Source organism: Diplotaxodon limnothrissa, linkage group LG1, assembly GCF_057381915.1.
Source record: "Diplotaxodon limnothrissa isolate DT_005_m linkage group LG1, D_limnothrissa_male_GT1.1, whole genome shotgun sequence".
Lineage (NCBI taxonomy): Eukaryota > Metazoa > Chordata > Actinopteri > Cichliformes > Cichlidae > Diplotaxodon > Diplotaxodon limnothrissa.
Window position 1 is genome coordinate 21383587 of NC_140596.1, and position 27951 is coordinate 21411537.

The window sequence follows — 27951 nt, forward strand, 5'->3', positions numbered from 1 at the left end:
TCTTTATCTTTATCAGTCTCTCACAGCGTTGTGGAGGAATTTTGGCCCGCTCTGCATCACATTGCTTCAAGTTTGTTTGGTAATGATGAGTTCTTTGAACTCAAGGTCACGGTCAGAGGTCACATCTTTGAAAATCTCTTTGAATTCAAGATTCAAGAGCTTTATTGTCAATACAGTAGTATACACAGTATACAGTGTACCAAAATGCTGTTTCACCCTAAGCCTAGTTTGTCCTCACAAGCATGCTGTAGTGCTACCCTAGCTTCTCTTATGAAGCACCAACATGTCCAACTGGAGTGTTATCCAACCGCTTTAATGCCTGATGAAATGCACATACAGTATTTCTCTCATATCTTGCCAACTTTAGGGAAAGCTGTTGGTGGACTGGAAGTTAGCTGACAAAAGGAAAGTGTCCTCGGGGACTCTCACACCTCGTTTTGCTGTTCAGAAAAACGGTGAACCCAAGAGTCCTACAGTTGTCAACAAATCAGACGAGTCAAATCGAAGTCCAAACCAGGCTCCAGCCACAGGGGTCGCCAAGCCTGTGCCCAGACCTTCTACTCAACAGGCACCGTGTACAGCAGAGATTAAGACTATTGGGGCCTTTCCACCACTAATGAGAGCTGTTTCCTGGGATGCTGTAGGCAGTCTTAACTCTAGAAATGGAGCCCCGGTTTTCCCTTCAGAAACTGAGGACAGTTTCTCAGACAAGCCCAAGGATGCTGGCTTAAAGACTTCGGGGTACAAGGATTTCCCCACCCCACCGGTGGGTGCACAGAAGCTGTCTAAACTCAGAGAGGTAAAGCAGCAATTCAGTCTTATTGTTATCATTTCCTCTTTTTATGTGCCAGCTGTCCATTTGGTAGAATGTTGTAACAATTATATAAAAATGCCATAATGTTTTGTGTGTGTGTGTGTGTGTGTGTGTGTGTGTGTGTGTGTGTGTGTGTGTGTGTGTGTGTGTGTGTGTGTGCGCGCGCACAGGAGCACAAGCTAATGCGAAACCAAAGCATCGTGGGATCGAAGTTACCAGAGCTGAGCGAAGCTGCTGAACAGGAAAAAGGTGACGCTCCTTGTTTGCCCTCTTGCCCTGTGTAAGACAGAAAGTACTTTCAGAAGCACATTCAGCACACTGAGGGTGTGCACTTCCTGAAATCTGATTCGCTTCAGAAAATGACGACTTTTTCTTTTCTTTCTTTTCTGTTTTTTTTACCTCTATTCCACCCCTGACAGTACTGCAGCAGAAAGGAAACTTGTGCTCTCGTTTTTTATCAGCAGATGGCATTATTGTTAAAGCTTGTGAACCACAGAGCACCTGATGAAAAGAGGAAATTATGCTTATGTTCTGAGACTTTAAAAAGTCCAATCACTAAGATTTTGCTTGGAATTTACTCCGGTGAGAACTGGTTTGACCACCCAAAGATCGATGTATTTATATGGGACTAGTAGTAGTAACAACACTCTCCTCCTATCTCCTATTTGGTTTATGTCAGCTTGCACAGAAGATATCAAATTACCTTAAACTTAAATTATTCTCCAGAAATAATTTTGAGCTCTAATTTGTGTAGCATTGTGTCTGCAGATTCGCCGTCATCACTGAACACACCTACCAGTGACACAAATGAAAGATCCGACGCCATGCCCAACATTTCAGACTTGATGCTGAGAAAACTCAAACTTCATCGGGGTCTGCCTGGCTGGTGTGTAACAACCTGCTGCTGTAGTTAACATTTAATTTATAACCATCTATCTCACTGTTATGAGTAATGCTTCCATTCTCTCATTTCATTCCAGTGCTCCTCCACTCAGCGAAAAAGAAGTTGAGGTTGGTACCTGATCTCTGAATTTATATTCTCACCAAGAACTAGATAAGAGGATGGATAATGGGGTTTAGTCTGTAAATTAAAAGGGAGCAATACTGACACACTGGCCCTTATTCTGTTTATGCATGTGTACACTACATTAGGTACACCTAATTCAAACGTTATTAATGAAAATATCCAATCATGCACTCAGTGCATTGATCAGGGACATAGACACGATCAAGACGACTCACTGAAGTTCAAACTGCATCAGAATAAGGAGGAAACGTGATTTAAGAGACTTTGAATATAACATGGTTGTCAGTGCCAGATGGGCTGGTCTGAGTAAGAAACTGCTGATCTGCTGGGTTTTTCCAAACAATCGTCTGTTCAAAGAAAATTTCCAGTGAGTGGCAGTTCTCTGGGTGAAAATGCTTTGTTGATATCAGAGGTCAGAGGAGAATGGCCAGACTGCTTTTGGGCTGATAGGAAGGCAAGAGTAACTCAAAAAAACACCCATTACAAATATCTCTGAATGCACAATGCATCAAACCTTGAAACAGATGGACTACAGTAGCAGAATACCACACTGGGTGCCGCTCCTATCACTAAGAACAGGAAACTGAGCACCTTTGGGACTGATTTGAGGCTACACCAAGCATCACTTTGACTGAAAATAGACAATAAATACTTCCATACTGATGTATCTGTGAAAATCTAATTTTACCTAATAATGCCAGTCGATATGATGTAATATAAAGTAATATTTATTGCAAATTTGGGAAATAATTTTGTTACAGCAGTTAGTTTGATAACTAATCTTAGTAAAAGACTGGAAACAGCTAAATGATGGTAACAAAATCCACCTAACAGCACTTCTGAAGCTCATTCACATATTTTCTGTGCACAAAGTCAGTTTACACAAATAAATGAGCAAATATGTTTCTATAGAAGCTAAAGACACTTTATCTTATGTAACGTTTGGAAGCCTGAAGGGAGTGGAGACTCGACCAATTTAAAAATGTAATTTACTTCTTTAAACAAAGAAAAGAAAAATGAAACATAAGTTTAAGCAGATTCCAAATGTTCCTTTTCAAATAAGACATATTTGCTTTAACGTTCTGACTTGCGCCTTTTAAATTATCCACAGTGATTAGCTGCACATGAGTTAGAATATAGCAAATCATAAAAGTGACTGCCAGCAGTAAAGTGTTTGCTTTGAACAGTGACTTGTGTTCAAACACTGGAAGCAGATGGATTGTTCCACTCAGGTTTGAGCTTTTTCAAGTACATGTGCAAGTGTTTGTAATAACCTGTTGTGTTCCCAAAGCAGATGCTTAGAATCATAAAAACTTTATAATTCCCTGCTGGGGATATTCTTGGGTAAAAGTTGCTCATGGAAGTTGTAAAATTATACAAGAGATGCAAAAACAATTACATGGTCGTCAGAGGTTGCCTGCCTGGCTTCGGTGGTGTTCTGTCAACAGGAAAGTGTTTTTCTGTTCCTGATCAGTCCAAAGAGACTCTGTGTGATTTCCTGTGGAGAAAATCCAGGCATCTGTGACGCTGTAAGCCCCGGACTATAGCCTCTCGCGCTGCTCCCTCTGGGATGTGTCTGGATCAGGACAGTCAGAGGTCATAGATTTCCTCTCAGGCGTGTATGTTGGAAAAACCTCTGCAGATTAGCTTTGATCAACATAACAAAACATCAAGAGGTCGAATGCTACACTCACAGTTTGTTCCCCATGCTCATCTCAGGGACGCTTGATTCTCACACATCAGTAACCGTGTGCACCGACTCCCGTCTATGACTATTTACAATGAGTTCATGTGTTGCGATCACAGGCAGCTCACCTTCATTTTAATATGTTTCTTAATCTGAGTGTTGAACTGCATTAGCTTTCTTTCTACAGAATGCATTCGTCCAGCTGTCACTGGCGTTTCGTAATGACAACTACACTCTGGAGACGCGACTCAAGCAGTCAGAGAGGGAGAGGAACCTGACTGAGGAGGACACGGAAAAAGAATTAGACAACTTCAAAGGAGCGCTAAAGGTTGGTCCTCGAAAGCAGAGGCTGATGTAAGATAGATGATAACTTACAACAAAAGGAGATTTCCCCCTGGCTCTTTAGTGCTCATTCATTTATTGAATGTTTCCTGGACGTGTCCCACAGTAAATATTTTTCTTGCCTGAGTTAATTCAGGTGCAATAAAGGACGCACACTTTCTCTTCCTGAGATTTGCAACAACATGTTGTGTTTCTTGCAGATGACTGCGCCGATGTGGCAGAACCTGGAGCAGCGCGAAGCCTATCAGCGCCTAAAAGAGACGGTAGCAGTGCTGCACAGGCTTGCCACACGGCTCTCCAGCAGAGCAGAGATAGTGGGCGCAGTTCGCCAGGTGCAGTTACACACAGACGAATGAGAATTTTATACAATTTAGTGAAACATGCTGCGAAAATACACGAAACAGCTTATTGTTTAAACAACTGGTACTCCAGGAATGCCTGTTTGGCAGCGTTTTTTAAATTATGCTGAAGGATTTTTATCTGATGTCATGGCTGACCTCAGGCCAGCTAATGAAAACATCAGGAAAAGAGCTTCAGCTATTTAAAACCCCAAATCAATCAGATGAATCATTGCTTTTGTGTACAGCTACCAATCTATTAATAGCAATCTATTAATTCCTCTTTTTCATTCATGATGAGTGTGGATATTTTTAGAGAAATACTTGTTTGTGTTTTCCCATAATATCAAATAAATAATCTGTGTGTTTTCAGTTTATTTATAGTGTCATTAATTCACCTTTAAAAACATTTAACTTCACTTAAAATATCAGCAACATGATGGGAGAAGTCAAAGATATGTTGGACAAATCCATAAATACACAGGTTATTGTGTATTTGGTTTGTACATCTGTTGAATGATTTCCTCTCTATGTACAGTTTTTTAGTGGAAGCTCTTGTTTTTGTGCTCATGCTGTAACTTAAGCCTGCTTAGACTGGTTTTATTGTCTAACAGGAGAAGCGTATGAACAAGGCCACAGAGGTTATGATGCAGTATGTGGAAAATCTTAAGAGGACGTATGAGAAGGACCATGCAGAGCTCATGGAGTTTAAGAAGCTGGCCAACCAGAACTCGACTCGTTACGGAGTGTCTGTAGACCCTGGAGGTAAGATTACACTTGTGTTCCCTTTTCAGCACCGCTGCTGGCTTCATCTTCACTCGTATATTCCGCTAGGAAATTCCCACAGCGCCTGGAGTGTACTAATGCTGCATTACTGAGCAGCTTTACTGTCGATGTGGGAGAAACATCAGCATTTAAATGGTTACTGTGCTTTATTAATGCTGGTTCTTTGTCTCTCTTTATAAAGACGATGGACTTCCACGTCCATGTAGACCAATGCCCCTCATCCCTGGAAAGGTAAGCAATGAATTTTTTGTGTTTTTTTTTCTGCTTCACGTTGTTGCACAGGTTTTGGATGTGCAACTGCCAGTCAGACAAAACAAGCAATATAAAGATTCAACCACTTGGCTGATTGTCATGGTTATTTTTCACAGTAGCTGTTTAAAAATATAAAAGTAAATCTGTACAGGTTGGTAGTTATCAACAGTGTCCACAGATCCAAAATTCTATTTAAGCGAGTTTCACAACTTGGGGGCCACAAATTCAAAAGCACAGTCACCTTTTGCCTTTTGTCATTAACTTCTTCTGACGCATCACCAACAGGATCAGCTGAGCTCAGAGAGCTAGTAGTTAGATATGGTTCCATACAGAAGTTCACTATTATACGGAGGCATCTGACCATGAAGAGCTCTAAAAGTGATCTGAAGAATCTTAAATTGAACCCTAAACAACAATAAATAAAATAAAATAAAGAGACTAGACGAGGATAATGGTCTTAACCTCCTCGCCCCTATAAATTATGTCCCCATCGGCGCCTCTAGGGACCATGATTCCTATTCACTGACCAGTCCAAAGGGTCAGAGATAAATCCGTCCGCCAAAGTGGGTGGCAAGTATGACCATACTGTCATGCTGCGAGCACACCTAAAAATGTCTCACCCTCCCCCGTTTTTACAGTTTTTTTCTGTTTCGTTTTTCTTTACAAAAAAGAAAAGTTATAGTGACTCTGTTTTTGTAAAACACAGTGCTCCATGTTTTGTCTTCTTTTCACCCGACCAGGTGCCTCGACGCAGGGTGAGCGTAGCGGTGGTGCCAAAGTTTAATCTTCTTAACATCCCGGGTCAGACCCCGGCCACAGCTGGCCAAGGCTCCAACGCAGGACCCACAACTGGTGCTGCTCTTCCTGTCCTGGTAGGTCTTCCTTTCCTGATGAGAAATGATGGGAAATGATGTATTAAGCATTTAGTACAATGACACCCACGCTCACAGATAAACTGCTGAGTTAAAGTTTCTCAGCAGGTGGGCAACATATTCATCTCTTGTAAAATAAAATACTTCCACTCAAGTATTTCTGTAAATGTAGCTGGCATTTTTACAGACACAAACAGTTTTTAAAAGGAAAAAGTACTTTTTTAAAACTTTTTTTATGTGTCGTATGTGACAGATTGCTTGATACAAACAAATGTTTTTCTCTTTGATTCTCAGAGCAGTCCTCAGTAGCACATTGAAATAAAACTGTGGAGTTTCTGAATGAGTTCCTGCTAAAATAGTTCATCTTTATAAGAAACATATTAACACCAAATATCTGGCATATAGAAGATTACTTCTATAGAAGTTTACTTTACTTTAGCAGGGTCACTCAGGTGTTTGACCATCGACATGAGTCGAAACTGGTACAATAAAGTCCATAAAGTATCAGACTGTCTGTCTCATATTAAAGCAATGATTACTGATCAGAGGACCCTGCGTGCAAAGTGGAGTTTGCATCTTCCTTCCTGGGTTCTCTCCAGGTATTCTGCTTATCCAATACAAGGTTCCAGGTGCTGCTGGACACTATGCAAGGTATCACTGGGCATCTCAGGATAGCAAATTCAAAATTAGTTTCTGAACAAGTAGAGCTTGATCCTATAAATAACTCATCACTTCAATCTATGTCATCAATGAGTTCTCCGGGTTTACCAGAAGTGAACGTAGCTAGAAAAACCTTCATTTCCTTTGGGAAAGTCAAGGAAAGGCTAGATCTGTCCTGGCTTAGCAGTCAGTCAAATCTGGTTCCATAAACAAGTTGTGACATTCTTCTGGCACAGTGAAGGGAACCTGGCTGGACACTTGAATCCTCTCGAGGGACAATCACTAAAAACAATGTCAGCTCAAGAAATTCGAGGCAGTCCTCACAACACAGTTTTAGTCAGATTTGTTTTGCTGTCCTTGGTTAAAACTGTTGTATCACTCTGTCATTTTTCTTTTTTCTTTTTGAGATAATTCACATCTGTTGAGTGTGTACAAAATTCAAAATACACAGACCATAGCACAAAAACAAGGGTTATGTAACTGTGCCAAAAACCTTCTGAAATGTGAAATTAGTATTTCTCCAAGAGGAACTGAAAAATCAAAAATAGATAATAAAGTTTATAAAGGCCCGAAATGTTAAAGCATATGTTCATCCAGAGAAGTAAAGCCAATTGTAGCAAATACTGTTTTGTTATTAAGATTTAGATTAGGGTTACGATTTTTTTTAACACTTTTCTCCTCAGTGTGAAGCAAATGACGTGAAAGGCACCACCTCCACAGAGGCTGCACAACCAGGAACAGAATGGTATGTTTCTTGTATTAATATTGTTACACGTGCACACACACATACATGGCTGCATGTAAGTCACGTGCCACTGCTTAATTTTCAAGGTCATTCCTCAGTCCTCTCACCCCTGAACTTCTAATCATTTTTATCAAAAGCGCTCAGATGGGACTTCAGCTTGTTTTTGTGACCTTCAGGATGTTTTTAAAGTGCAGAAACAATTCCAGTGAGGTAAAAATAAACCTGAAAGCATTAAAAAAAAAAAGCTAGAGTTGAGGGATATGCTATTACGGGACTGCTATCCAGTAATCTAAACATTTATGAAAGAGTTTGATGAAGTCCAGGCACAAGGCTCCAATCATATTGTAGTTATAAAGTCAGCCTGAGTAGAGCTCTCTCAGTGTCTGGGCTAGATGTTCTTTAAGGACAATCGCAATAACAAATGTGCAAAGTGCAATCACAGTTTTTCGTTTGTACTCATCGTTCTCGTGATGGTGGGATGCACATCCCACTCGGCCTGCGCTGCGTCTCATCCGTTATACGACCGGGCCGCAGTACTGTGATGGAACCTGACTGTAACAGTGTTTTGTTACGTCTGCTGTGATCGTCACGGTGTCCAAGGCTAATTGTTCTTTCCTATCTGAAACAATGCAGTGGAAAGAGTGTGTCGGAGCAGGAAAATGAGCCAGCCAAGCCTTCAGTAAACCTGGAGGAGCTCCGAGCCGAGATCAAGGCAAATATCGAAGAGGAGGCCTATCAAAAAGGGTGAGGCCCTCTCTTCTGCTTTTTAGTGTAGATAAGCGGACAGTGTGATGACACAGTTGTTTATCAGAAATCATTTCAGTTGTGTGTCCCAATTTCACTTGTAAATGTGAATATTTCAAACGCAGCTACCAAGATGGACTGAAGCAAGGCAAGGCGCTTCAGGAAGAAAAACGTGAAGACGAAAGTGCTGCGGACAAATTGCTGGAAACAAAAAATAAGGACGAAGAGAGCGGAGAGAGGCTTAAGAACAGCAGGTGAACTCACTCTGTCATGTTAGAAAAGGAAATATAAATTGTGTATTTATGCTCATCTCTGATAGTATTGATATAAGCACAACAAATTATTTGTGCTCTTTTTGTAAATAATTCATGATCAGTGGAAGATGAATCTCTTTATTACACACAAAATGTTACATTTAATTGAAAATACATAAAAAAATTATAACAACACCACAAACCCATTTTTAAAATCACAAAGAGTGAGTTTATATCTACAGTACTCTGCAAAAGTCTTTAGCCACACCTCATTTCTCTCATGAGTTGCTGTGGGGATGGTAGACCTTATTACAGACCCACATGCAAGACGCTGAGACAGAATAACATAAGGTGAGCTTTTAATGCTGACAGCTACCAAGGTTTAAAAAGTCTGGAAAGTATCCAAGATGACGTATTAAGATGAGGAAAGCAAACATTCAGGGAACAATAGAAAGCACAAGGAAAGACCAGCACTAGGTAAGACACCTGCCAAGGACAACTCAACGAAAGTTAAGGGGAAATGGAGACAATAACTACAAGAAGTAATGAGGGAAGTGGAAACAGCTGGGAAATACAGCTGGAACTAATTAGAAATAACGCACCAAGGGAAGTAGAATTACACACAAAGAACAAGAGATGAAAGACCACCAAGATAAAACAGGAAAACACCTAACAGAGACAGAGACTTAACAGTAAGATGCAGGATAACTGAAACAAGGAACTGAGTACAAACAATGTCCATGAACAGAACCTAGATTACTAAACTAAAACTAGAAAGGCATAAAAATAAGGAAACCAACCCAGAAAGTGCTGAACACATGTATGTATAACACATAAAAAAACAGAAAAGATTAATAAGTCCAAGCACAAAACACTCAGTGATTTGTGCAGTGATTTATGGAAGCATTTGCAAACATATGTGAAAATAGAGCATAAAAGCAAACATAAACGGTACATGGATCAACTCAGGTCGTGTGTCAGGTCTTTGTTAATTTGCTATGTGTTGGCTTTTTTATGCTTGAATGATTCATTTGTCAAAACAAGAAAAAGAAAGAAAATAGTCAGGTACAAGGACTGGACTGAAAATGAGTGAAAACGCAGCCAATGTCTGGCAACTTTTGCTCAAGACCACTTTAAAAAATTACAGGAAAAAGCTCAAGACCTTTGCACAGCTTGCAAAGGTTGCACAGCTGCATATAACTTTTACATGCGTATCGCTAAATTAATCTTGTGGGATTAAAAGTGAGAGTAAAATTAGCCTCCACAGCCATTATTTCAACAAATATATACGGTCTTTTTCCCTGTCTTTTTATAGTTTAGATAATGTCTGTAATTTAAAGAAACTTCTGTAGTTCCTCCATAATGAGCACTTTCCCCTGCCCAATATTTTGTCACCTGCTATATGAACTTATTATCTTTGCAGGAGGATGGAGGAAGTCCTGGCTGTTGTAGGCGAGTTCTGCCCCAAGGTATCCACGAGTCGGCGGCTTCTATGGCTCACTTTGACGCTGTTTGTGGCTGTGTGTGTGGTGTTCAGTATTTATTCATTCTTCAGTGACTATTACAACCGACACGAGGACACATAAGGGAAGAGGAACTTTGTGTGAGACACTGATTGAGATCTTTGGACTGGGTGTAAGAGTGCAACGAAAGAACCCGCTAAACAGAATAACAGAGACCTCATACATCACGTCTCTGCCAGTTTACCATATCATCAGACACACTTGAATCAAATGACCCCGATACTCAAGGGTCAGAGACATTTTGGGAGGCTTTATGGCTCGTGAGGCCTTCTTCATGGTCAGCAGAGATAAGTTATAATCTTGCTTGAAATGAAAAGTTGAAAGGATGTTTGCTGCAGCAAAAGATAAGATGATTCTGTTTAGGGACCAATTATATTGTGTGCTGAAATAGATATTTAATTAAATTAGATCTTGTAATTATACATTCTGGTTCTGGTACTTTGAATGCTGAATATGGCACTTTTTCATTAAATGCCACAGTAGAAACATTGTATATTTATCTACACAATAGAATCTCTCAGGTTTGATAGATAATGAAGTCCCTGAGAGACTTTTAATACATATTTAAAGAAAAATGTTTTTATCTGTTGTTTTTTCTATTAAAAAAATGTTTCAAATGTAAGCACATTCCACAGCAGTTCTTCAAGTGCAATACTCAGCTCATGGTTCTCATTTGTGCCATGAGAGATTTTTTTTTCTTGTAAACGAGCACTGTTTAGACTTCATGATTCCTTTTCTGTCTTTGCACATGTGTGCCGCCTGTGCTGTCCGTTCTCTGTTCATTTTATGGTCTGTCACCTCTCCTTTAAATAAAAAGTGCCTGAAATATTTCCTCTAGTCATTTCAGTAGCGACAAATATTCGTTGCTATGAAAACTAAGTACTGCCAATGATTCAGTAGCTTGTAAAACCACCTTTAGCAGCAATAACTTGAAGTGTCAGAATTTTGGCCCATTCTTCTTTGTTGATCCATTTCATCGAGTTTGGGGGGCATTTATTCCTGCACAGATGTTTTAAAGTCGCACCACAGCATTTCCATTGAGTTGAGGTCTGCTGTATTTGATTCTCACCAAACACCAAACATGGAGCTGTGCATTAAGACCAAATATCTCCACTCTGTTCCAGAATAATCTGATATCCCCATATTGGTGTTGTTCCTGGATCATCATATTCAATGCTGGTCCAGGGTCAATATTGCAAGTATCCAATCACATTGTTATGATATAGTTTTGGAATGCAGGGGGAAAAAACCTGCCAATGTCCACAAAATTTTTATAAAAGGGGGCAGTTAGGGTCAGAGTTATGGTTGGGGGTTAGAATGTAATAGTCGATAAAGTTAAGGGGCTATAGTTATGGTTACAGGGTCTGCGTTAGGTGTGTGGTGTGATGGTGTGTATCCACACTGCAAAACTAGACCATGCTTTGTTCAGATGCAACTGTGCAAACAGAGGCCACAGGATACTTTTGCTGGAAAAATGTCTAAATCCTCTCACCAAGACCTGTTGGGAAATTCTATTGTGTTCCCATTTGAAAGTCTCATAGTCTAATTTAGTTTAATTCTATAACAACTTTAAGGACATGCAAACCCCACTCTTAGAGAGGTGATATGTACGATGAGCATTCTTGCTCTAATCCAGAGTGTCACCTCACATCTGTCAAAAACCCTGCTGCATCTTCGTCAGCAGGCTCTGCGTCATTTCCTGCCATCGGGGCTTGCGGAGAAATGTTTTTGTGGAAATAGGAGGCCGCGTGCCAAAGGCTCATCTGAGGAGACCAAAGATAATAAGCGCACACATGATGGAGAATTTCCCAGAGAGAGGAAATCATCAGGACAGAAGAGAATCTCTTCTCGAGTGTATTACATCATGGTTTTCAGAAACTTTCACAACTCTACTGCAAATCCCACCTTTTGTGCTTTCACTTTATCCTTTTAATATATTGTTTGTACAGAATCATGGAATAGAATAGAATTACTATATACAGACTCTTTATTTTCATCACACAAAAAGTACAACAAAACTGTACGCAATTCTATTCAGTGCAAAGAGAGTAAGCAAACTATTTTAATAAACTTTCTTTTTCGATGTAATAAGATTCAAAAGAGAATTCTAATAAGTAAATGTGAGTGTTTATATATATATATATATATATATATATATATATATATATATATATATATATATATATATATATATATATATATTTGTGCCTGTAAAAATACTGGTTGCAGTTGAACCTGAAAACATAACTTATTTATTGAAGTTTAACAACATTTCACATTAAAAATGCTGAATGGGAACACGTGTGCACTGCTTTTCCCCTTCTACTGAATTTCTGCAGATTAGTGTTTTTGATGTATTACTTATCGTCTCCTGAGCCCTGCTCCCAGAACATAGGATGGCTCTTGATCTGACCCATGTGCACTACTTCCTTCTTCCTTTTCCGTTATTCTCTGGCAGTGACAGAGTCCACACATCCCAGTGAGCATGATCACCTCTATTTAACCGTGCCTTTTGGCTCAGAGACACATAAACCTTGCAGCAGCAGTGATACCCAGCATTCATCTGTCTTTACTCTGACCAGTCATGAACATCATCTGGCTTTGCCTCCCAGCAGCGCTGCTCGTTACTTCAGCCTTGTCTGTTCAAATGACTGACATAAGGAACCTCAGAGGTAAGTTATTTCACATATTTTCTAATATGTACAAATATATATATATATATATAGATTATTGTACTACCATATATAGTAAATATAAATATGCTTTTTCCAGTTTCCCCAGGATTCAATCAAAGTATTGCAGGAGTAATGCTGGTCACATCTTTAAATGAGCTCAACCAGCCTGAGTATGCTTTCAATGCCAGTGAAGCTCGCAGGCTCTGCTGGTCCTTTGGACTGAACATTGCTTCAAAAGCACAAGTACAGAAAGCTCTTTCTAGAGGTTTAGAAACATGCAGGTGAGACCAAAGTGAGAGAAAAAAATCACCTCAGTATCACCTCTGAGTAATATAACGAGGAGCACCTAATGTAATATTTTGTTCAGGTTTGGATGGATTGATGAACACTTCGCAGTCATTCCCCGCATCCACCCAATTCCCAGCTGTGGCAGGAATAAGAGCGGCTTGGTGCCCTGGCGAGCCAGCGTAAAACAAAAGTTTGATGTGTTTTGCTTCAACGAGACAGGTGAGTAACTTTGCACCTGCATTTTACTTATGAAGAGACAAAAGATATTTAAAAAGTGATTGTGCATGCTGTTCACAGCTTTGTTATTCAAAGAATAAAACAGGTCTGCTGTATAGTCTATGTAAATAAGAATACATTAGTATTAATGAATACTCTTAACACAAACTTTGATTCTTTATTGTATTCGCATTGGATTTTAATTTGTATTCAGCAGCATTTTAGTATATTCCACATAACTAGGATGGGGAAAAAAAAAAAAAAAAAAAAAAAAAAACATTGGAGAGCATTTTTATCGAAGGTTTTTCAAATACATACAATACACTCCTAGCACTTTCCAAAACATAATCATCATTTCAAACAGGAGGAAGTACAAAAGAAAAGAAAAAATAATCAGAATTGTTTGAAAATCGTCTAATCTTTGCACAGATGCAGCGATACAACGAATGGATGAAGTAACTGACAGTCCTTTGAAGAGCACACATGGCGTGGGTCACACACACCACACCACAACACCACCATCCACATCTTCCTCCTCGACTCCTGAAACGCTCGACAGTGAGATAGAACCAGCCCGCTTTGCCAGCAGCTCACAAAGCTTTACTGCAGGTATGGGACTCGTAATCTGAACTCTGTCACAGTCAGTTAACACAGCACAAGACTAATAGACAGGCAAAGGCCTCGTTATCAACAGTGTGCATGTTTCATATTTTAGGAAAAGCTGTGCTCATCTTCTGCTCCTGTGCGCTTCTTCTGCTTATAACAATCATCCTGACATACCTCAAATTGTAAGAGCTTTTTTTTTATAATACATAAAACACAATAAAGTTTCTCTTGTTGCATATTATTACATCTTTTTCCTGTCCATCTGTTAATAAAAAACAGAAGACGTTGCTCTCAGAAGTCAGACGTGAAAGAGCAGAAAGAGTACATCCAGACAGAAGAGTGGATCTGTGTGAAGACCCCTACAGAAACCAAGAAAGCTGCTGAGGAAGATGAGAGGATAGAAGTGGGCGACGACGCACAGTAAACGTTATTCTGATGAGAAACTGTTTGTGATCCTCGATTTGTGTTAAATTAAGAGACAGAATGGCTGTAACGTGATTTCTTTTTGTATTCTGTTAAATGGTGCATTTTAGCCACTGGAGGGCAGTGTTTGTAATAAAATGATTTTAAATACTCATACGGGTTTGGTGTTCTACACAACAAAAACTCATAATAACAGCTTTTCTGCAGGTTTACCCACTTCTTAAATCCACATTATTCTAGTTTTTACTCTTCAGTATCTCTCAAGCTTTTTTAAAAGTCACTGAAGCTTGTTTTAAGCAAACTGTTTGTTTGTTCTCTCATTGGTAACTCTAATGTCTGATATGGGCTGTGAAAAGTTTCTATGAGATCTTGTGGGCTTCCACAGCTTTGCCTTTGAATACTTGAGCATCGTCCCTTACAATTCAATTTTAGAAAACCCATCTGCTATTAATTTGCAATTAGTTAAGTATTGCTCTTTTAGTTTTAGTTTTATTGAAGTTTTTATTCCATCACAGCCAGCCAGAGGCACTTTTTACAAAATAAATAAATAAAGGTAAATGTAGATATCTTAGAGTGCAACATGCTTCGATTCTGTCAAATGTGAGGTCCTCTTTACTCGCTGTGGGAATTCATAGATTCAGCCTTCACTGCATCAACAATGAAGCTGAGTTCATTGCACAGCGTTTCGTGTCTGTAGGCCATCCGGACCTGGGCGACGTTGGTCTTACGGATATCGTTTCCTTCGGGTCCATCTTTCAGATAGTTCTCTCCCAGGAAGTGCATCTTATCCTTGCAAAAGTAATCACAACAGTAGGTGGAAGAAAGGATGATTAGATCTTGTGTGAGTTGACCAATGCCTGCTAAGACAGAATTTATGTTGTCTTTTTTCAAATGAAGGATGTGACCACACCTGGTGAGAAAACCCACTCTGCAGCACACTGTTCCTGGCTATTTCACACACATCACAGGTGCTGAACTTCCACAGCTGAGCTGCTATGGCGTACTCCTCCATCAGTGGTTCCTCAGAGGATACACAAATAGCAGATAAGCTTTATTCAGACTACAGAAATGAATCAAAATAACAAATACTGTATTAGTTAGGCAAACAATGGTTTTGGATCACTGAATGATGACCTGAAAACACAGTTTCCTGTAGATTTTTTATTTATTTTTTTTTTACCTTGGTGTAGTGGAACAGCATGGGATCATCTGTGGACAGGGACACACACAGACCTTTGTGCAGGAAGTCTTTTAGCGGGCTTTTGGAGTATTCCAGGAACAGGCCATTGTTGCTGAGTGGAGACATTGCAATTGGTACCTGGGCTAGGTAGTACAGGTACTGCAGCACTGGGCTCTGTAGGAAGTTTGACAGAGGTGCTGCTCGTGAACGTGAAAGATGGGAAAACACACAAATGTACACACTGTCATTGTGTGTTTTATCTTAATGCTGAGTGAGTTGGAGTCCGTACTATAGCGGTGACCTTTGGGATATTCTGCAGTTTATAAGCAATGCTTTGTGGTTTACTGGTTTATAACTCGGGACAGTCGTGAGTACCTTCCTCAGGTTGAGTCCATGTGAGATGTTGTCAGCAGTGAGAAAGGCAGAGACCAGATGAGTGAGTGATCCAGCTTCTCCACAGTGGGGACGGAACTGGAAGGTGTTCAGTCCACACTCTCTATACAAGACGCAGAAGAGTATAATAAGCAACATCACATAACAGCATTTAATCATCTTCATCACACCGAGTGCCGATCAGCTTTAAGCATCAAGTAGTTCAGAACTGGCTTTCCTGTAATTTATTAGTCACTCTTCCACTGACAGTTATACAAAGTGACAGAATAAACTGTCTTTTGAGGGCTGGACACACACTGCTAGGTCAGGGTCTAACATGTCCTACATCCATGTCAAGTCTTCCTTCATCTATGTGTTTACGAAAGAAAAAAGTATTCTTATTGTCACACAAAGGAGTTGTCAGTTATTCGGCAGGGCAGATACCTCTTAAGCCGTCTGTGCGTTTCCAAAATTAGAATATTAAAAAATGAATCAGCTTTTATTTTTTATGGTCTTCACTGCTGGTACAACCTTTCTGTACATCTGAGATAAAACATTTAAATTGGGGCTTAAAGCATGTCTGCAACTTCATCTTAACCCTAATTTCTTGTCTGTGTTTCCCCATCTAAAGATTAATCATTACAGGGTAGAGTAATACAGCTTTATATCATGATATACACATATAGTTGACATGTTTTAACTGTCTTTGCATTTTTCTCCCTTTCTGTGCAGAACTCTGAATTACCTTGGGTTTCATATACTTATATTGAGTCACCCATTTAGCAGACATCAAGTAAATTCAATCTGCCTGCTTCTGATACTTCACCGTACCTGGGGAATGATACTTACTTTCTGAGGTTGTTGAGGACTATGATGTTTGCGTACATGTGGAAGATGTAGTAGCTGTATGGAGGATTTTCAACTGAAGTCCACTGTTCTGGTTTTGGGCTCCTGAAGGAGAACATGTGATCGCTGTGTTTGGACTCATCGTCCACGCTGTCAAAGCCAGACACCTGCATCCACAAAAACAGTCATTTTCTGCTGGGATTTTTTAATGAAGCCCGGCAGGTATTAATATTAAATGGTTATTAGTCATTTGTTTCCACAAATGTTACCAATCAACAGTCAGTTATTTTTATATTGTGCAATATATGGACAGACGTACTGGGCCACCTGCAGGTTACACCCACAGGAGCTTATACACCTGTGGCAATGGGACTAAAAACACCTGTACTTCAATATTAAGTAGTGGAACACAATACCTTTGCCCATACAGTGTATTTCTGAACAATTTTACATTTTATGAAGCCAGTTTATATTATAAAGACATGTTTTCATATTGATGCGTCATTATATTTTCATTGCCCTAATGGGTGCATCTGCTTACCACTACAGTATAGTCTGCTATATCACTCAACTATTATTATACTGCACATAAATGCATCATTTGAAGACATGAAGTACATCTTTTTGTGCAAAACTGATCCTCATAATATTTGCTGAGATCTGTTTTGGTACAACAAATCTTACATATTTGAGGAAAATGTGAAGTTCTTTGTGTTTCTGTGGGTTGACTGTGGCCTCAAACAAAGGAAGGAATATGTTCTCCAGCATCTTGGCAAAATTGGGTATCAGCTTCTTTAGCTTGAAAATATCACTGCAACATAAAAGTAAATTTTAGATTTCACAAAATGCATTTACATTAAAAGCCTGCATTTTCAGCATGAAGCACTTACTATATTCTGGGCACTTGAATCATCCACCTTATGTTTGGAGAGTATAATTTGTGGTCAATAAACCACTTGGACAGACTGTACCACTCGTCAGGAGACCTTCCGTAGATGGACAGGCGTGGCTCTACATGCTGATACTTGCTCTCCTCCAGGCCATGGGCCACTTCCTATAAAAAAATGGTGAGAGGAAGAGTGCATCAAGTTTTCTCTGCATCACTCCGTCTTGAAATTGATGAAATGCTACAAATGATGATAGTACCTTTATGATGCAAGCAAAATACTCTCCATTAACAACATTGTCAGTTTTCAGGAAGATTTCGCGAAGCTCACTGGCTCCCACTGGGTTATACTTCGCATTGAACTTATCAAAGCGGTGGAAGGTTTGTCTCCCCTGTAAATGTAATAAATCATAAAGTGTGATTCAGAATCCCAGAATGATGCAAGCAGCAGAAAGACAAAATCTGAAATTCTTAAATATATTGTCTTAATGGAATATTTGAATTCAAAAGAATAGACAATATTTCTCACAGCATGTACGTCGAGAGAGTCCACAGTAAGGTCATAGGGGTCCTTGTTGAGGTGCTGGAAAACCTCTTTGAGTGTCATTCTTTGTCCACCCTTTTCTAAAACTACACGTTCTGCATCAGTCTGATACGTCTTCTGGATGAAGGTGAGCAGATGTTTCTGAGACATGCATGCAGCTGCATGAATGTGCGTGTCCACCTGCAAGAAAGAAACCGTATGTTCAGTCTGCACGCACTAATATCCTATATTTAACCCCTCCCAGTTGGGCATGCTCAGAAGGTATTCAGGCCCAGCAATCCAAGAGGCAACTAAAACAGATGTCTGAACCACCTCAACTAGCTTTTCCTTTCCAGATGGATCTCAGAGTGGAGGTGATGCTCTGTTGTGACAAAAGGAGCAGCAGCACTGAAAATGTGCTTCACTTTGTGCCAAAGATGCAGAACCAGCTCTTACTTTGGATGGTGTAATTGGTGAAGCTTCCCCTGAGGCTTCAGGCTCTGCCTCCTCTACAAACGACATTGCTGTCACATTCAGAAGTTCTTCAAAGTGCTTTTTGCCAAGCAATTAAATGATAACAGCTGCAGGTTAATCTGGGTAGTTTGCAGAGCATGCTTTAGTATCTACACTCACTTTAAAGTTCAGTCAGATGTAATGGTTGCCTCACTTCCCAGAGATGGAATACTAACCTTTCTAACATTGTAGAAATCTCTGTGAGGCACACGTTTTAATTCCTTGAGCTCAGCCATCTCATTGAGCATCTCATGGAGGTTGAATTTTGAACTCAAGAAATTTAGTCTCCTATGACAGTAGGTTTTCCTGAAAATTGAAAGTGACACTCAGTTCATTCTCTAAAAAGTGCAGAATGGATGATAACCGGTTTTTCAACCAGCATGTCTGCATAATTGTTTTGGAAACTTACGTGGGTCCATCTGCAGTCATGGCAAGCACATGACTCAGCTCTACAGCAAAGGTCTCCAAGTCTGGGTAAGGAAGGTCATGAGGCTGGTTTTGTTTGAAAGCCTCTTCATTATCATACACATAAACTATCCCATCCTTCATCTTCAGTTTATAATTTAGATCCTTGGGGATGTTGTCCATGCAGTAGGGATCCTCCCCAGCTTCTGAACATGGGCACATGTCTGGTGGTCGCAAAGGTTTTTCCATTACTTTCATATAAATTAGAACAAAGCATGTTTTTAAATTTTGTTATACATACAGCTCAGCTTCGTACATCATACCTGGAAGGACCTCATCTTCTTCGCTCCAGGTCGTGTTCTGAGCACTTCGTAGGAACTTGCTCGTTGTTCTGCAGAATCTGTGATAGGCTAGCTTTGAGTATTTCTCTCGAAGAAGCAGAGCTTTAAACAGATTTTTGGCGGCCTGATCATAGTCGTCCAGTGTGATCTGAGAGGAGGATGAGCATTAAACATAAATTCAAGTCTAATCCAATAGTAGTAATAGTGAAGGCTACACTGGATCATGGAGGGACACTGTGCAGTGACTGGCTGCTAGATTTTGAAGCAACAATGCTTTGACTGGCATCTAAATTCATCTTTTATACTTCAAAATGTAGACAGTTTTGCACTTTTAAGATTTTGAATTAATTCCTTCAGAGGGTGGCAGGAAGACATGCAGTTGTCTCTACTTCCAATAATTCGATTTTTTGGATACTGCACACTTAAATCATGCTACATTCAATTTGAAGATATTGTCATTTCACATTTGTCTGAGTTTTTTTTTTTTTACCATTTAATATTCAAATTCAAAATATTACATATGGGATGTATATGTATGTAACTACACCAGTTGGCACTTTCAACGAGAGTACTTACACCAGCACAGTAATCTCCACTAATAGTAACCCTCTGATAATCAGGGCAGTTTTCCTGCACAGATGAGCTGGTGGAACTGGGGGACATGAATGGTGTCACTAGGCGTGCCCAATCTGCATTGGCTGGGACTTGTAGGCAAAGTGACTTGGAACGAATCATCCTCAGGCTGTTCCTCCTGAAAAGTCAGCAACTTGATTAGCATTTGGTGCAAAGCTCACTTAAATGAACGAGTCTTTACCTAAAATCATGGTAAGATGACTCATTAAAAGGGGCCTATTATGCTCAGTTTTAACTTCACATTTATATCATTAGACTCCACAGAGCCGCTTTGCATTATTTACAGTTTGAACTTTGCACAATCTGTTTTAGTTCATCCCCCTTTACCCCCACCTTCCATTTTTATGGAAAAGAAAAGATTTAAATAACAGGTGGGTGTGGCTTCAGTGCTAACAGTCAGAGCTGTGTGCCTAAGGAGACTATATTACATCATACAGAATCAAGACCACAAAAGAAAAATCAAAAGGAGCAGACTGAAAACTTTAAGTCTTGGCTCATGTATATCTAACACCACATAAATAATAAGCAAAACTGAAAATATACGTCTTATAAAGGGATTTTTGTTTTGTTTTTTATACTAGGATAATTTTGCTTGCATGAACAGACTGATCTGCGGTTCAGAGTCCAAGCAGGACTTACCTCTTAAGAGTCTCCTCTGACTGCTGCTCTGCCAGCTCCTTAAGCAGTTCATGGTCTTTGGCTTGCTGGAGGCCAATTGGGCAGTCCTCAGGCATCGTGAACATCGACAAGGCATTTTTGGTTTCTTCTTCTTTTAATGCCGATGCATATACTTTCTCTGCAAGCAACTGCGTCTCCTCCTCCACCTCACTCAGATTCACCTTTAGAAATTGACGAGGCATGTCTGCAAGAGACCAGAAGCATCAGTAAAATGGCCGGCGTCTGAAGTCTCTGACTGTAGAGTGCAAAGGAGGTCTGCAGTACTTGTCAGGACGTTAAATGCTCTGACTACTGTGTGGTGTTTTGTAAACAGGGAAATCTACCTGTGCACGTGTTTGGGGACAGGGCATTCATCATCGCAGGTCCTCTCTCGCCGCAGCAGGTAGACTTTATAACTATCACTGCGCCCAACAAACGCAATAAGTTGTTTATATTATAGTTACATTATAGCCGTTAATATCCCTGCTCTTATTTGCACAGTTTTTTCTTTTTCTGTTTTTAATAATTTTTTTAATTTTTAATAACTTACTAACTGTACTGTATTTTTTTCATTATGCTGCAAATTGTTTTTTGAATCTGCGTGCTCCATCTGCCTGTCACTTTGATGCTGGAACACCCAAATTTCCCCAGTAAGGGACAATAAAGGATATTTCTATTCTATTCTGTTTCATTATCCAACTATTGCACAGCATCACCACCTAGAGAGTTCTGAGTGAACTGTTTGTTAAAATGTTAAAAGCTAAAGTTCATGTCATGCATGATGTTTTTAACACCTCTTATATAAAGGAATGCAGTCAGCGCAATGCAGTAATATTTAATATCATTATTAACTGCAGTAACATTAATATTAAGTCATCGAATTTTCACGATATTTTCTGCTCAATAGTGATTGCGGTGCAATTATAGCTTCTTCATTCATCAAGTACTTTTCTAGATATGCATGTATTTATTTATTTATGAATTATTACAAGTCATTTTATGAATAAATGTTGTATGAAAATGCTGCATTGTTGTGCTTTTAATGCCTCTTAGTATATTTTAAACTTGGGCTGAATTATCACACTCCTCCAGGATAACGTACATCCCTACAAAGTGGGTCTTAAAATTGAAAAATATGCATATATGTAAAAACACTTTCTCAGTTATATTTAGAATAACATCTGGAAACTCGTGAACGTTGTTCAATTCAGATTAGATAACGTACTGAGACTTTATGGTACAACTTCCTCTCAAAGTTGAATGAAAATGACATTTTCTTCACTTTTGTAACCAAGAATTTCAAATTAAAGAGCATTCTTTGTCTTGTATTTTTGAGAAATACAATTGTTTATATTAAGAACTCACATAAGCTATTTACAGAAATTAACACCAGTTATTTTTTGCAATGTGAAGTTTTTCTTTTTTTAATTAGTGTGCACTCAAAAATGGGACTTTAGTACACACACACACACCTCTAGGCAAATCAGAGTGGGTCGACCTGAAGACTTGTAAAGTTACAAGTTACATAAAAATAAACTACACTATTGTGTGTACTATACTTTGATATAAATAATGAACAGACCTGCATAAAATTCATTAAATCCCCACCAGACATATGTTGAAAGAATTTTGAATAACTTCCATTAGTTAAGTTAGTTCAACAACATTAACCAGATATGAAAGGAATGCAAGTCTTCTGTTAAAATAAACTCCTCTTTTTTGTCTCCTCTTTTGAATAGCAGTGATTCTCTTTTAGCTCTCATCAACACTACAACTGAAAAAAAAAATCCCTTATTTTAACTACAGTATATACACGCAATCTGTTTACAGTATATCAAACCAAAAACGTGACCTAACAGACAGTGTCTTGATTATCATTGTAGTGGTGAAACAACAACAGAGAAAGACTGCGTGGTACATTGTAATCTGAGGCGGCTTCTGTTCTGCCAGGGTGTTTCCAGGAAGCTCATCAATCAGGACACACAGTATCCTGAATGCATCACCATCACCGTGGGCCTTTATGGCTCTACAACAACACTTTGGAAAGAAAGACTCAAAGCCACTTGGCTGATGGGTTCATGAATCATTAAACTTCCTCTCTTGCCACACACACCTAAATAATTTAGATGAAACCCATGCTTTTGTTTCATAAAAAAACTGTAGTTCAGTGCTTCACAACGAAGGCCAGTGAGGATTAAACTGGGATTCCTCATTTCTGAGTGATTTCTTTTTTCAGGGCTACCTGTAAGCAAAAACTACTAAAGGCAACATATTTGTGTATAGAAAGGAATAAACAAAAAACTGATAAGTGTGAAAGACAAGACTAAGTATATGCATTATTTGGCAGACTTTGCACAAATTACAGCAGGACCTGGCCTGTGCTTGCAATACAGCCTAATGTTCAGTGTGCTAAACTGCCCTCGCCCATATATCAGAGTTAAATAGAGGAATGACCTACGATGTAGTCTTTGTAATATATTAAATATAATAAATATAATATAATATTGATTCATTTTATAATATTAAAATGAATCAAGTTAAATGAACATGAAATAAAATATACATAAAGACGAATGTTTTTATAGACAGCAGCTGCTGAAACAGCCATGAATGCTGCCTTCAAACAACAACAACAACGTTAGCACCAAAGTTCAACCTAAACCTGACCTCAGGCCGGCCTCAAGCTGGCCTACATCCTTTTTAATAGCGTCTGCATGTCCATCGCCTTACACGACATTACATTCTGATAGGAGATCAAATTAAATCTGACCGATTCTGCACTCTGCTTGCCTGACCGCTCACCTATGCACGCCATCTGCACCGCATGACTGACAAAAGAGGGGGCGGGTCTGCGAGGTGGCTTTTGAGGAAAATCTGTGCCAGGATTTACCGGTGTTGTGCCAAAAAGTGATTGTCTGCCAAAAACTGATTTCCGGTATTTGCCAAAAACTGATTGCTCGTATTTAAACTGCTATAAGTAACTTGTTGGGCTATAATATGTGAAACATATGTCAAATGCATCCCTCATGGATGACATAAAGTCATCTTGAGCCACAAACAACATTCGTGTAACAAGGTTGAAGCCGCAATCAGTTTTTGGCAGTGACTTTTATATAACCTTTATTTATCCAGTTAAAAAAAAATCTCATTAACATTAAAAATGTCTTTTGTAAGAGTAAGTTGGCCAAGAGGACAGCAGAAATGGCAGCAAATATTACAATATTTCCGTAAAAATATTTTAAGTGGGGATAAAGGACCGGATTGGTTATAATGTAAGTACAATAGCATTGAGTTGTAAAGATACTTGAAAAACAGATATTGTTTTAATTCTCTATATAACCCCTTTGTAAACCCTGTTCACCGAAGTCTATTTACGAACATACGTAAAGATATTACACATAAAAAATACACAGAAACATTGGAAATCAGTTTTTGGCAGACAATCACTTTTTGGCACAACACCGGAAAGGTCGATGGGTTAACGAGGTAAGTCGAGCTTGAACTCGGAGTAAAGGGGGCTCTCTAGGTCACCGCGGGAGCTCATGCTGAACACACAGACTGGTCCATAGTTTCGGTTTAAAATCGTCTGTCTGTATGCTCTATCTGCGACAGATTATTTACTGGATAAATGTGTTCTATAGATTAAATCTGTTGAGCCGCATTTTACTAACAGCACTGCTTAAGTTTTTTGTTTGTTTCTTGCGTTGTTTTGGGCTCAGTAGCTTTCACTTCAGTGGGATTTACACACTCAGATGCAAAAATGCGTGAATGTCCTTCATGTTTGTTCCTAGTCTGCTCTCATGTCTGTTTGTCATTTGACGCGTTTGACGCTGCTGTCATTTCAGATAAAAGAACACGGGTTAAAAAAGCATCCGTGCGGGCCAATTCTGTAATTCTATCATTTGCATTATAACATGTCTGCCAAAAAATGACTGGCGATGTTTGAATGCGTTTTGCCCCCATAGACTTTTTTATGTTGATGAATAGAATTTAGTCGCCATGATTTAGAACGTTATTCTACCAACTCTGCGTTTTACATTATATTCAGATTTATTTAGTTATTTATTTATTGCGACTTCTGGTGACATCTTCTGCAGATCTCTCTTGAAAAATATATTTTTATTCCCAATGAGACTTAATCTGGATAAATAAATAAAAATATATTTCTTTGTTAAACATTGATTGCAGCGCCTACCCTGTGACAAAAATGTTCTCAGAATGACTTGTTATCATTCACGAGAGATATGTTTGCCAGATTATGGGTCAATAAGTCAAGAATCACTTTTCTTTTCTTTTCTTTTTTGACTCACAGTCATTTCTTATTTTTCTCAAAGTGAAAACTGTATATTTATAGCAGAAATAACTTAAGTAAATACAGTAAGATGAGTCTTTTATACTAAAGTGTACTTAATAAAGACAAAATGAATGGTCTAATATGTAGTAATGATATTTAGAATGTGGTAACTGATGAATGGGGCATCCAATCCAAATCTACTGCTGAAACCTGGACATGTTAACCTGCACAAAACCCTGAAAATAATTTTTAAACCCACCTGTTCTAAAGCACAAGGCTGGCCTGCTTACTATTTGGCTATTATGTTTAGTCTAGCACACCAAATATCCATTATAATAAGTACATTTAATCCTAACCTTTGGGTAATAATACCAACATCTACTCATTGTTTAACAAAATTTGAACTGTTTACTTTTATTTAACAGGAGATGTAGGCTTTTTTTTCTTTTTTAAAAAAATATTTCAACCACTTTCAGCTGGAATTTTGGATTCTTCCCCTTTTAAACTTTTACTTGCTATTTTTATCAATTTGGATTCCTTTCAGGTTCCTGTTTCTCTTTCTTATGATTTCCTTAAGTTAACTTTCTCATTCAAAGCTGCTGTGGTCCTATACACTGACACCCATTTGGAGCTGCTGAAGCCTACAGCACTCTGTTCTGGTAAAAGCTGTATGATCCAATCATGATCATGCAATCACGGCTGTGGGGAGAATAAAAAAATGGCGTGTGGTTTTGGAGAATTGTTACACCTATGCCTTCTATAGATAGTGAGAGCTGCTATGATGTGGTTTGGACACAGTGGCATTAACAAAAGGACAGCAGGTGGAAGCTGGAAGTGGAAGACTTAGAAGATGGTAAGATGTTTTTCAGTGGGAGGGACAGCTCAGGTCGAGCAGTCTGGAGACAAAGTTAGAGACAAGATTGAGGATGTAGTGAAGAAGGACATGCAGAGGGTTGGTGAGACAGATGATCTGCTGTAGTGACCCATAAACAGAGCAGCCAGAAGAAGATAAAGAAGAAGCTTACACCATAGCAACCTCACAACCATTTAACCTGTTGTGCTTACCTTATCTGCACAACAGCCATAGCCTTATCTGAACGTGTCGTCATCTCAAGTTGGATTCTAAAGAAGGTATGCGCAGATTCAGCGATACCTTAAGAGATGCTGTCTGCAGTTTAGGAGTCTACCATCTCTTTCTATTTAAAGGAGCCAGTGGCATAATGTTGGCAGTGCTACTAGTACTGTGAATGTGTTAAAACTGGCCGTCAACAAAGGGAGGGTTTCAGTCAAAGTCAGACATAGCCTGCTGCTCTTTTTCACTATTCTGCTTTCTGTCCATTGGGAACACATGCTCTCTGATACAAACACACAGCTGTGTGTCACCTACTGTACGGTGTGCACACACGGAAATGGCGAGAGGAAAACAGACTCCTGCTTGTATAACCACCAGAGTCCTTTTTAGTCATTAATTCACAGTCTTATGAATGTGCTGGAAAAAACTGGACCCCTCCTGATATTTCATATTTTCATAAGTCACTATCCTCCGTCACTACTCAGTAGATATTAAAACAATAGACAGACTGAGCTTTTTGGCAGTACATTAAAATAATTTTCATATTATTCAATTCTGATGCTGTTGCACACGTGTTTATTAGATAACAGCAATTGAAAACAGGTGTGGCACAATTTCTGAGCACCAGAAAAGGTTTGTCCTCAGGTAGACAATGTTTATAGGCTAGTGACTTTAACTTCTAATGTTATGAAAGTATTTGAGAAGATCATAACTCAAAGGTTATGTAAAGAGGTTGAGCCATTTTTGGTTAAGTATCAGTTTGCTTATATCTACAATAGCATCAATATTCTATTAATTCATTTGTTTTTCTGTCAATTAAACCCATAAATGAACAGCTCGTGACAGAATGACAGATATGTTTGTTGAGAAGATTTTTGAGGTTAAATGGGCCTTTTCTTTATTATTTATTTATTCTAACATCAGCGTGCCCTTGTCTCGATTTGTGTTGATGTCATTTGATAAAACAGTTACCTGATCCAGGGTTATTTTCTCTTATGGGAGGCTTATGTAGTCAGCCTGATCCCCTGTATGAACTGTGAGTTCAAAGCAAAGATGATGATCATATCCGTTTGCTAGGTTTTTAAAATAAAAAAGCAACAGATACATATGCATGTAATATATTCATATTATGATTAGGAGTCTATATTATATACTACACCACTGCATATTTAAATTTTTAATGGAGGCTTTACTGATTCATTGTTTTATCTTTTAAAGTAGATTGATGTTTGTTTCCTTACGTTAATAAAACTAATTGTATTTATAATTTTAAGATATTTAGCAAATTACTATGAATATGCCTGCAGCTAACTTCCACTGCACCGCTACACTGTGATCAATCTGTCGCTTAAATTACAAATGTTTGCAATCTATCTGTGACTCCTCAGCGCAGGAAAACATTTTGTTCTAGATCGTAAGAACCTTTCAGATCGTGTGTCTGGAAACACTGGATCAAATGTCCGAGAGTGGTGTTGGTCTGCAGGCAGCATTATTAGACGCTAATGTGAAGAGTATTGTAATGGTTCTCGCACTGGACTGTGCTAATGTGGGTCTGTGCACCCTCGTATTTGTGAGTCTGATTTAAAAGCACTATAATGTGGAAACATGTATCATCTCCTACTACTTGTGTAAGACCCCTAGGAGGTTTCAGGAGGCCATTAACTGAGCACTCGCACACCTATCTCAGATTCAGCTCGCTATGTTCTGCTGTCTTTATCGTTCAAAAAAAAGTTTCTCAGACACCTCACTGCTGTGGCTGACTGAGTCCCCAAATTGGTTCTTTGTCAATGTCACATCTGACAGGGAGGCCAATGACACAAGAGAAAGCCATTAACCACATTGCAGAGAGATAGACATGAGCGAGGGGTGGGGGGGGGGAGAAAAGGACTCACTCTTCCCTAAGCCGGGATTTGAGTGCTGTTTTAAAAGAGGTGTGTCTTCTCTTCTCATCTTTCTCAGTGGCCAGGGTCTGGAAAA

The 27951-nt window shown here is 39.0% G+C and overlaps 3 protein-coding genes across 4 annotated transcripts in view; 2 read left to right on the forward strand and 1 right to left on the reverse strand.

Moving 5' to 3' along the window:
- irag1 (inositol 1,4,5-triphosphate receptor associated 1) overlaps window positions 1-10402 on the forward strand; it is a 35052-nt gene extending 24650 nt beyond the window's left edge. The window contains exons 26-38 of the mRNA XM_085354870.1: window positions 368-799; window positions 985-1063; window positions 1583-1700; window positions 1795-1825; window positions 3716-3856; window positions 4071-4202; window positions 4823-4973; window positions 5176-5225; window positions 5987-6118; window positions 7462-7523; window positions 8157-8267; window positions 8393-8521; window positions 9945-10402. Coding sequence (XP_085210996.1) covers window positions 368-799; window positions 985-1063; window positions 1583-1700; window positions 1795-1825; window positions 3716-3856; window positions 4071-4202; window positions 4823-4973; window positions 5176-5225; window positions 5987-6118; window positions 7462-7523; window positions 8157-8267; window positions 8393-8521; window positions 9945-10107 — 1731 coding nt within the window. The 3' untranslated portion in view covers window positions 10108-10402. The remainder of the gene's footprint in view (window positions 1-367; window positions 800-984; window positions 1064-1582; window positions 1701-1794; window positions 1826-3715; window positions 3857-4070; window positions 4203-4822; window positions 4974-5175; window positions 5226-5986; window positions 6119-7461; window positions 7524-8156; window positions 8268-8392; window positions 8522-9944) is intronic.
- A 2186-nt stretch (window positions 10403-12588) lies between these two features.
- On the forward strand, window positions 12589-14398 carry lyve1a (lymphatic vessel endothelial hyaluronic receptor 1a). The gene is made up of 6 exons (XM_085354871.1): window positions 12589-12716; window positions 12817-13000; window positions 13087-13226; window positions 13653-13832; window positions 13939-14011; window positions 14109-14398. Exons 1-6 carry the CDS (start codon window positions 12629-12631, stop codon window positions 14251-14253), a joined length of 810 nt encoding a protein of 269 aa, XP_085210997.1. The 5' UTR covers window positions 12589-12628; the 3' UTR covers window positions 14254-14398.
- A 466-nt stretch (window positions 14399-14864) lies between these two features.
- Window positions 14865-27924, reverse strand: ampd3a (adenosine monophosphate deaminase 3a). 2 transcript variants are annotated; one of them, XM_085354872.1, is made up of 15 exons: window positions 27867-27924; window positions 20591-20813; window positions 19895-20069; window positions 19301-19466; window positions 18982-19201; window positions 18749-18878; window positions 18066-18260; window positions 17797-17928; window positions 17541-17704; window positions 17335-17461; window positions 16654-16817; window positions 15808-15928; window positions 15433-15606; window positions 15163-15273; window positions 14865-15041 (listed from the first exon to the last, which is right to left on the reverse strand). In XM_085354872.1, the coding sequence occupies exons 1-15, from the start codon at window positions 27922-27924 to the stop codon at window positions 14865-14867; spliced, it is 2337 nt and encodes a 778-aa protein (XP_085210998.1). The 2 variants fall into 2 exon arrangements, with proteins under 2 accessions (XP_085210998.1, XP_085210999.1); XM_085354873.1 differs by lacking the exon at window positions 27867-27924 and adding an exon at window positions 23399-23423.
- Between the last annotated feature and the right edge of the window lie 27 nt (window positions 27925-27951).

What these genes read in the sequence shown, in the direction of transcription:
- lyve1a (XM_085354871.1), top strand. Translation starts at nt 12,629, where the DNA reads ATGAACATCATCTGGCTTTGCCTCCCAGCAGCGCTGCTCGTTACTTCA. An exon ending in CTCACAAAGCTTTACTGCAG is followed by an intron (nt 13,833 to 13,938) that starts GTATGGGACTCG and finishes TTCATATTTTAG; the next exon opens with GAAAAGCTGTGCTCATCTTC. An exon ending in ATCCTGACATACCTCAAATT is followed by an intron (nt 14,012 to 14,108) that starts GTAAGAGCTTTT and finishes AATAAAAAACAG; the next exon opens with AAGACGTTGCTCTCAGAAGT.
- ampd3a (XM_085354872.1), bottom strand. Translation starts at nt 27,924, where the DNA reads ATGAGAAGAGAAGACACACCTCTTTTAAAACAGCACTCAAATCCCGGC. An exon ending in AGAAGATGAGGTCCTTCCAG is followed by an intron (nt 19,202 to 19,300) that starts GTATGATGTACG and finishes TGCGACCACCAG; the next exon opens with ACATGTGCCCATGTTCAGAA. An exon ending in ATGACTGCAGATGGACCCAC is followed by an intron (nt 18,879 to 18,981) that starts GTAAGTTTCCAA and finishes TTCAATTTTCAG; the next exon opens with GAAAACCTACTGTCATAGGA.